Genomic DNA, 10482 nt, shown 5'->3' with positions numbered 1-10482 from the left:
CCCATGTAGCCAGTCACTACACCTCCATCCTATCCTCCTACCAGCTATTCCTCTACACAGCTGACTAGTTATGATCGGAGCAGTTACTCTCAGCAGAACATCTATGGGCAACCGAGCAGGTATGGACAGCAGAGAGGCTGTGGTCAATAGGCAGTTATGGGCAGCAGCCTCCTGCTAGTTACCCTCCCCAAACTGGATCCTACAGCCAGGCTCGAAGTCAATATAGCCAGCAGCGCAGCAGGTACAGGCAGCAGAGTTTATTCTGACAGGATCACCCCAGTAGCATGGGTGTTTTATGGGCAGGAATCTGGAGGATTTTTTTGATCAGGAGAGAACTGGAGCATGAGTGGGCCTGATAACCAGGGCTGGGGGAGAGGGGAATTTGATCACGGAGGCATGAGCAGAGGTGGGTAGGGAGGAGGATGCGGTGGAATGGGCAGCACTGGAGAGAGAGGTGGCTTCAGTAAGTCAGGTGGACTCATGGATGAAGGACCAGATCTTGATTTAGGCCCACCTGTAGATCTGGATGAAGATTCTGACAACAGTGCAATTTATGTGCAAGGATTAAATGACAGTGTGACTCTAGATGATCTGGAAGACTTCTTTAAGCAATGTGAGGTTGTTAAGATGAACAAGAGAACTGGGCAACCCATGATCCACATCTACCTGGACAAGGAAACGGGAAAGCCCGAAGGTAATGTCACAGTGTTCTATGAAGACCCACTGACTGCAAGGCTGCTGTGGAGTGGTTTGATGGGAAAGATTTTCAAGGGAGCAAAATTAAAGTCTTTCTTGCTTGGAAGAAGCCTCCAATGAACAGCACATGGTGTGGTATGCCACCCTGTGAGGGCAGAAGGATGCCACCACCTCTCAGTGGAAGTACAGGGGGCCCAGGAGACCCTGGGGGACTCATGGGTCGCATGAGAGGCCATGGAGGACACAGAGGAAGCTTTCCCCCAAGAGGGCCCTGGGATTCATGAGGGAAAACCTCTGGAGGAGGAAATGCTCAGCACTGAGCTGGCAGTGTCCCAATCCGGATTATGGAAATCACCTGGAGAACATAATGCAACCAGTGTAAGGCCCTGAAGCCTGAAGGCTTCCTCCCACCACCCTTCCCATCCCTAGGTGGTAGTCATGGCAGGGGAGGCCCTGGTGGCATGTGGGGAGGAAGAGGTGGCCTCATGGTTCAGAGGTGGCCATGGGAGAGACAGAGGTGGCTTCCATGGTCGCTGGGGCATGGACTGAGGTGGCTTTGGTAGAAGATGAGGTGGCCCTGGGGCCCCCCTGGACCTTTGATGAAACAGATGGGAAGAAGAAGAGGCAGACACGGAGGACCTGGAAAAATGGATAAAGGTGAGCACCCTCAGAAACGCAGAGACTGGCCCTCCTAGACACAGAGACCCTGCAGAGCTACAGTGACTACCAGATTTATTTTTTAAACCAGAAAATATTTAAAATTTTTATTTCCATATTTATAATGTTGTCAACAACATTATGATTATTCCTTGTCTGTACTTTAGTATTTTTCACCATTTGTGAAGAAACATTAAAACAAGTTAAATGGCAAAAAAATAATAAAAAATAAAATAAAATAAAATTTTATATATTGTTATCTTTTTAATAATTTAAAATCTTTTAATTTGAAGAAAATATTCTATTGTCACAAGTTCTGAATTATCACAAGATTGTAATCCTTTTGCTTGATCTGTAAAAGACTCAAGATTAGTTTGTTTTAAATTTGATTGCAGATTTGTTCTAAGCAGGGTATGTGCTTCCCTGCTCTCCTCCTTTTGCTATTAATGTGTAGTCTGGGATATGAAAATTACCCTTCATTGTACATTTGTTTTGATAAGTGTTCTACTGGTATCACTTATCCTTCACAAAATTTTTGTTAATTTATTGGTATGTTGTTTCTCTATAACATGTGGCAGTGTAATTAGGATCTCAAACCTGAAACACTGGAATATAGTACTGGAATTTTGGATTTTCATGGAAAGCATTTTTCCTTACTCAGTCTGGGTCAATGATAAGCTTTCTGGTCATATCCTTGTTTTTTTGATTTTTACTCTCATGAATAGAGAATCCAGTGCTTCAAGGGTTCTGGCCATATACTTACTCCTATATACGTATCTCCTGTCCCTAGGTAAGCGTTAATATTTTAGTTCACAGCCATACCCAGGTTGTTTTAATTTGCAATTCTTTACTGATGTATGATGTTGAGCATCTTTTCATGTGTGCTGTGGATTGAATATCCCTCCCAAAACTCATCGAAGCTTGACTCCATTGTAACAGTGCTAAGAGGGTGGGAAATCTGACTAAAGTATTTGAAAGATGGGGCCTTTAAAAGATGATTAGATTATGAGGACTGTGTCCTTGTGAATGAATTGGTCCATTCATGGAGTAATGGGTGTGGTTCTGGTGATGTTATAAGAAGGGCAAGTGGGAAGGTTAGCTCACTCTTGCCCATGCCATTTTCTCTCACGATGTGATACCCTAAGTTGTTGCAGAGTCACCACCCAGAAGAAGGTCCTCACCAGATGTGATGCCTGGATTTTATACTTTCCAGCCTCCAAAGATGTAAGAAATAAATTTCATTCCTTTATAAAGTACCCAGTTTCAGGTAATCTGTTATTAGCAACAGAAACAAACTGATATATTTATTTGCCATCCATATATCTTCTTTGGTGAGGTCCGCTCAGATCTCTTGCTCATTTAAAAATTGAGTTGTTTGTTTTCTTATTGTTGAGTTCTAAAAGTTATTTGTATATTTTGGATACAGGTTTAGATATGTGTTTTGCATATATTTTCTCCCAGACCATGGCTTGTATTTTCATTCATTTAACAGTGTCTTCCATTGAGCAGAAGTTTTAAATTTTAATAAAGTCTAATGTCAACTTTTTTCTTTCATGGCTCATGCCTTTGGTACCTAAAAACTCATTGCCAAACCCAGGGTCACTTAGATTTTTTCCTGTGCTATCTTTTAGAAGTTTTATAGTTTTGTGTTTTACATTTGGGTGTGTTATTCATTTTGAGTTAATTATTGTGAAAGGTGTAAGATCTGCATCTAGATGATGATGATGATGATGATAATGACTGCATATAGATGTCCAGTTGTTCTAACACCATCTGTCAAAAAAACTATTCTTCATCTTGTTGCCTTTATTCCTTTATCAAAGATCAGTTGATTGTATTTGTGTAGGTCTATTTCTGGGCTCTGTATTCTGTTTTACTGATCTGTTTGCCTATTCTTTTGCCAATACCATATTATCTTGATTTCTAGTTTAATTCCAGTGTGGTCTGAGAGCATACTTCGGATAAGTTCTAGTCTTTCAAATTTGTTAATGTGTGCTTTATGGCCCAGGATGTGGTTTATCTTAGTGAATATTCCATGTAAGCTTGAGAAAAGTGTACGTTATGCTATTTTTGGTTGAAATATTCTACAAATGTTAATTAGTTGAGAACATAAACTTCATGTTAAAAAATTAACTTCTTGTTTTAGAACAAATTTAGATTTACAGAATTATTGCAAAGGTGGTACGCAGAGTTCCTATAATCTCAACACCCATTTTCCCCTATTATTAACATTATGAGTATGATACATTTGCCACAATTAATGAACTGTTATTGGTATGTTATTTTTAACGAGAGTCAATACATTGTTTAGATTTCCTCAGTTTTCTCGTAATGTCTTTTTCCCATTCCAGAATCTAGTCCAGGATAGTACATTACACTTAATAGTCAAGTCTTGTTAGGCTCCTCTGAGTTGTAACAGTTTCTCAGACTTTCCTTTTTTGTTGATGACCTTGACAGTTTTGATGATGACTGTTCAGGTGTTTTGTAGGGTATCCCTCAGCTGGTAATTGTCTGATGTTTTTCTCATGATTAGACTGGCAGAATGTGTTTTGGGACTACACAGATAAAGTGCCATTTCATCACATCAGAGCAAGAGTACTATGTTACTATCAGTGTAACTCACTGTTGATACTAATCTTGATCACCTGACTTCATGCAGTGTTTCTCAGGTTTCTCTACTGTAAAGTTCCTCTTTTTCCCCTTCCTGTCTATACTTACCTTATGGAAGAAATTCACCATATGCAACTCACACTTTAGGAGTGGGGAGTTATACCTGACTGCCATTCTTACTGAGCTCCATCCTTACTAACCTCCATCCTTACTGATATTCTGCCTGCTCGATCTATCAATTACTGACAGGAAGGTTTGAAGTCTCAACTATAATTGTAGATTTGTCTATTACTTCTTTCTGTTCTGTCAGTTTTTGCCTCATGTCATATATTCTTGGAGGATTGACCCTTTTATTATTATGCAATGCCCTTCTTCATTCCTAATAAATTTTCTTTGTTCTGAAATCATCTTTGTCTAACATTAATATGCTACTCAGGCTTTCTTTGGATTCATGTTAATATGGTATATTTTTCTCCATCTCTTTACTTTTAACATATCAGAGTTTCTATATTTAAAGTGGGTTTCTTGTAGACAACATATAATTGGGTATTTTTTAATCCACTCTGACAATCTCTGCTTTTTAAATGGTGTATCTAGATCATTCACATTTAAAGTTGTTATTGATATATTTGGCTTACTATCACCTAGGTTGGTAACTTTTCTACGTATTGCATTTTCTATAATTCCATTTTATCTCCTGCCTTATAATTCTTTTTAAATAAGCTTTTAGTGGCTGTTGGAGTTTATAATTCACCTTCAAAACCACTGTTATGCTTCAAGAGTACTACAGATACTTTGTGTCAGAGGATCCCCAATTCCTGTCTCCTATCCCTCGTGACATTGCCATCATTCATTTCACTTATTCATAGGCTATAATCACCCACTACATCATTACCATTATTATTATTTTTAAAACAACCATCTTTCAGATCAATAAAGAATAATAAAAATAAAAGATTTTATTTTATCTTCATTTCTTTCTTCCATTACATTCTTTATTTATGAAGATCTGAGTTTCTGGCCTACATCATTTTCATCTGGCCTGAGAAAAATTTTTGACATTGCTTGCTAGGAAGATCTAATGGCAATTAGTTTTCTAAGTTCCTCTTTGTCTGAAAAAATACCTTTTCTTTCCCTGGTTTTTTTTTTGTGTGTGTGTGATATATTTATTAAGTTATAACTCACATACCATACAGTTCACCCATTGAAAGTGTACAATTCAATGGTTTTTAGTATATTCACAGAATTGTGTAAACATTGTCCACAACAGATTTTTAAAAATTATGTCACCTGAAACACATACCTTGTATCCCTTAGCCATCACCCTTCCCCGTATCTCTCATCCCTCTAGACCTGGGCAGCCACTAATCTGCTTTCTTTCTCAATAGAATTGTCTATTCTGGACATTTCATATAAGTGGAATCATACAATATGAGGTCCTTTGTGACTGGCTTCTTTCACTTAGAATAGTGTTTTCAAGCTTCATACATGCTGTAGTATGAATTAATACTCCATTCCTTTTATTACTGAAAAAATATTTTATTGTATGGAATGGATCTATTTATCCATTCATCACTTGATACACATTTGGGTTGTTTCCTTTTTTTGGCTATTGTGAATAACAATGCTATGAACATTTGTGTACAAGTTTTTGTGTAAACAATGTTTTTATTTCTCTTGGGCATATACCTAGGAATGAAATTGCTGGATCATATTGTAATTCTATGTTTAATCTTTTGAGGAACTTCCAGAGTGTTTTCCAAAATGACTGAACCATATTGCATTCCCACCAGAAGTGTACAAGGGTTCCAATTTCTCCACATCCTTGCCAACCTTTGTTATTATCTCTTTTGTTTATAGTCATCCTAGCAGGTGTAAAGGGATATCTCATTGTGGCTTGATTTTCATTTCCCTGATAACTGATGATTTTGAGCCTCTTTTCATGTGCTTATTGGCCATTTGTATATCTTCTTTGGAGAAATATCTATTTAGATCCTTTGCCCATTTTAAATTGGTTTATTTGTCTTTTTATTGTTGAGCTGTAAGAGTATATTCTAGTACATGTACTTTATTAGATATATGATTTGCAAAAATATTCTCATTTAATGTGTTGTCTTTTCACATTTTTGATAGTGACTTTTGAAGCACAAAAGTTTTGAATTCTGATGAGGTCCAGTTTACCTATTTTTATTTTTGTTGCTTTTGCTTTTGGTGTCATCACCAAATTCAAGGCCATAAAGTTTTATATCTACGTTTTTTCCTGTGTTTTATAGTTTTAGCTCTTACATTTAAGTCCTTGATTTATTTTGAATTAATTTTTATATATAGTGTGAGGTAGCAGTCCAACTTCATTCTTTTGCATGTGGATATCTAGTTGTTATGTCATCATTTGTTGAAAAGATGATTCTTTCCCCATTGTATTATTTGGGAACCTTTGTTGAAATCAATTGACCAGTAAGTGTTGGAATTTATTTCTGGATTCTTGATTCTATTCTATTGATATGTTTGTTTGTCCTTATGCCAGTACCATACTCCCTTGATTACTGTAGCTTTGAGGTAAGTTTTGAAATCAAAAAGTGTTAGTTCTCAAACTTTGTTCTTTTTTTTTTTTTTCAAGAATGTTTTGGCTGTTATGCATATTTTTCATTTCCATAAGAATTTTTGGATCTGTCTGTCAGTTTCTGCAAGGAAGTCAACTTGTTTTTGACAGAGGATTCTTAGAATCTCCAGATCAATTTGTGGAATATTGCCATCTTAACAGTATGAAGTGTTCTGACCTATGAACATGGATTTTTTTCCCATTCATCTGGATTGTTAATTTCTTTCATCAATGTTTTACAGCTTTCAGAGTGTACATTTTGTACTTCTTTTGTTAAATTTCCCCCTAATATTTTATTCTTTTTGATGCTATTTTAAATAAAATTGCTTTCTTATTTCATTTTTGATTGCTTCATTGCAAGTGTATAAAAATATAATTGCTTGATTTTTATTCATGATCTTCTATTCTTGCTGACATCATTTATTAGTTTTGGTAGTTTTTTAGTGTATTCCTTAGGATTTTCTATGTACAAGTTTATATCATCTGCAAATAGAGATAGTTTTAATATTCTTTTTCAGTCTGAATGAGTTTGATTTCATTTTCTTGTCTAACTGCCCTGGCTACAACCTCCAGTAGAATGTTATATAGAAGTGGTGAGAGCAGACAACAATAGCTTGTTCTTTTTTTTTTTGACTTTTTTGTCTTTTTTTTCCGTGTCCGGCAACGGATCGCAACCCTCAGTGTTGCCCCCGCACCGGACCGGGGACCGGCAACGGGATCGCAACCCTCGGCGTTGCTCCCACGCCTCGCTCAGCCAGTGAGCGGGAACCGGTCTGTATGTGGGATCCGAACCCTCGGGCGGGAGCGCCGCCGCGCTTCCCAAGCGGCGCACTATCCAGTGCACCACCGGGCCGGCCCTAGCTTGTTCTTGATTGGTGAAAGCATATAGTTTTCCACCTGTAAGTATGCTACTACCTGTGGGCTTTTCATAAATGCCCTTATCAGGATGAAGAAATTCTCTTCTGTTCCTAGGTTGTTGATTGTTTTTACTATGAAATGGTGTTGGATTTTGTCAAATGATTGCTCTGCATCTATTGAGATGATTGTGTGGTTTTTGTTTTTTATTCTGTTGATATGGTATTAGGTGCTGAGTTGTGTCTTCTCCAAATTCGTATGTTGAAGTCCTAATCCTTGTACCTCAGAATGTGACTATATTTGGAGATAGGGTCTTTAAAGAGGTAATTAAGTTAAAATGAGGTCATTAGTGTGGGCCCTAATCTAATATAACCATTGTTATTACAAGAGAAAATTAGGACATAGGCACACACGGAGGGAAGAAGAGCACGTAAAGATACTGGAAGAAGATGTTCATATATAAGCCAAGGAAAGAGACTTCAGAAAAAATTAACACTCTGACACCTGGATCTTGAACTCCTAGCCTCCAGAACTGCAAGAAAATAAATTCTGTTATTTAAGCCACCCAGTCTGTGGTAGTTTGTTATAGGAGCACTACAAACTTGAACAGATTTTGGTACCAGGAAGTTGGGGTACTGTTGTAACAAATACCTAAAAATATGGAACCAGATTTGGAATTTGGTAATGGGGAGAGTGTGGAAGAGTTTAGAAGTACATCTAGAAAAAGCCTCTATCGACTTGAAGAGACTGTTGGTAGAAATGTGGACATTAAAGGCAATTCTGGTGAGGGCTCAGAAAGAAGAGAGGAGAGCTGTAGAGAAAGCTTCTCTCATTATACAAGTATACGTATACATGTATATATGTATACATTATACATATATATATATAAAATCATGAGCAGAATGTTGCCAGAAATATGAACATTAAAGGTGCTTCTGGTGAGGTCTCAGATGGAAATGAGAAACACATTGTCAGAAACTGGTAGAAAAAAAGAGCCTTTTTATAAAGTGGCAAAGAAGTTGGCCGAATTATGTTCTAGTGCTTTGTGGAAAATAAAACTTGTAAGTGATGAACTTCGATATTTTTCTGAGGAGGTTTCTAAGCAAAGTGTTGAAGGCATGGCCTAGTTTCTTCTTGCTTCTTATAGTAAAATATGATAAGAGAGAGATAAATTGAAGAAGGAATTGTTAAACTAAAAGGAAGCAGAACTTGAAGGTTTGGAAAGTTTTCAATCTACTGAGGTGTAAGTAAATGAGAAAGCATGTTCCGGAGAAAACATCAAAATGTAGCTGCACAAATACTTGCTAAAGAGATTATGGGTGTGTGACTTATGGGTTCAATCAGCCATTTCTGCAGGAGCCACATAAGGTTATACCAATAGAAATGCTGGCAATGTGGACTAAATGGGGCAGAAATGGGACACAATGAAGGAAGGCTGTCAGCCTTCTGGGATCTTGCAAGACAGATCAGTAGAGATATCCAGTATTGAACATGCATTATCCTTCAAGAAAAGGGAAGAGTAACCCCAAAGGTGGTTTACAGGTCATCAGGGCTGCCAATGCCATTATGGACCCAGAGGGCACAGGGCTGAGGGGGCAGGGTCAGCTTTGTGGGCCCAGAGCACAGAGCATTGAGCCAAAGAGGCTTCTTCTTAAGCATTACAATATAATGGAATTTACCCTGCTAGATTTTAGACTTGCTTGCAACCAGTGACTCTGTTCTTCTTCCCATTTTCTCCTTCTTGGAATGGAAATATCTATCCTATTCCTGTCCCACCATTGTATTTTAGAAGCAGATAACTTGTCTTGTTCACAGGTTCACAGCTAGAGATGAATTTTGATTCAGGAGGAATTGCACCTGAAGTCTCACCTATACCTAATTTAGATAAGATTTGGTACTTAGAGTTGATGCTGAAATAGGTTAAAACTTTGGGGGCTGTTGGAATGTAGTGAATAAATTTTGCATGTGAGGACATGAATTTTGGGAGACCAGAGGGCAGAGTGTTATGGGTTAAATTTTGTATCTCTCCCCAATTAATATATTAAAGTTCTAACTCCCAATACCTAAGTATGTGACTATATTTGATATAGGAGTTTTAAAGAGGTGATTAAACTAAAATGAGGTTACTAGGGTGGACCCAAGTGGGATACAACTGGTGTCTTATTAGATGAGGCTATCTGGACATCAACATGCACAGAAGGAAGGCTATGTGAGGACACAGGGAGAAGATGGCAATTTATAAGCCAAGGACAGAAGCTTCAGAAGAAATTAACCCTGCTGATATATTGATTGTAAACTTGTAGCCTCCAGAATTGTGAGAAAATAAATTTCTGTTTTTTATGCCACCCTATCTGTGATAGTTTGCTATGGCAGCCCTAGCAAATTAGTACATATAGTGTGTTGCATTTATTGATTTTCAGATGTTATACCAATCTTGCATTCCTGGGATAAATTCCACTTGGTCAAGGCGTATAGTCTCTTACATATTGTTGAATTTGGTTTGCTAGTATTTTGTTGAAGATTTGTGTGACTATAGAGGGAATTAAGTTTCAACATGAATTTTGGAGTGGACACAAACATTAAAACCATAGCAACTATGTTTGTGTCAACTCCAAAATTCATTTTGAAACTTAATCCCCAATATACTAGTATTAAGAGGTCGGTCCTTTAGGAGATGATTATGTCATGAAGGCTGCTTCCTTATGAATGGATTAAGGCCCTTATAAAAAAGGCTTCACACTTCATTAAGCCCTTTTGCTCTTCTGCTCTTTTGCCATGTGAGGACCCAGTGTTCAAGGTGCCATCTTGGAAGCAGTGACCGGGCCCTCACCTCACACCAAACCTGCTGGCACCTTAATCTCGAACTTCCCAGCTTCCAGAACTGTGAGAAATAAATTTCTTTTATAAATTACCCAGTCTCAGGTATTTTGTTATAGCAGCACAAATGGACTAAGACAGTAGTTCTCTTTTCTTGTGATATCTTTGTTTGGTTTTGGTATCAGGGAAATGTTAGGCTCAGAATGGAAGTAAATATTCACTCCTCTTGTATTCTTTAGAAGAGTTGG

General features: G+C 37.6%; 1 protein-coding gene across 1 annotated transcript in view; it reads left to right on the top strand.

The window, feature by feature from the left end:
• The window catches only part of LOC103601465, a 54666-nt gene that overhangs the window by 32595 nt on the left and 11589 nt on the right, over positions 1-10482 (top strand). Inside the window, exon 4 of the mRNA XM_008585877.1 lies at positions 509-694. Within this exon, the coding sequence (XP_008584099.1) occupies positions 509-694 (186 nt within the window). The remainder of the gene's footprint in view (positions 1-508; positions 695-10482) is intronic.

The sequence above is a fragment of the Galeopterus variegatus genome, unplaced genomic scaffold, assembly GCF_000696425.1.
Source record: "Galeopterus variegatus unplaced genomic scaffold, G_variegatus-3.0.2 Scaffold107, whole genome shotgun sequence".
NCBI classification, from domain to species: Eukaryota; Metazoa; Chordata; class Mammalia; order Dermoptera; family Cynocephalidae; genus Galeopterus; species Galeopterus variegatus.
The sequence above is the reverse complement of the archived record's forward strand: the minus strand, read 5'-3'. Positions and strand labels throughout refer to the sequence as shown.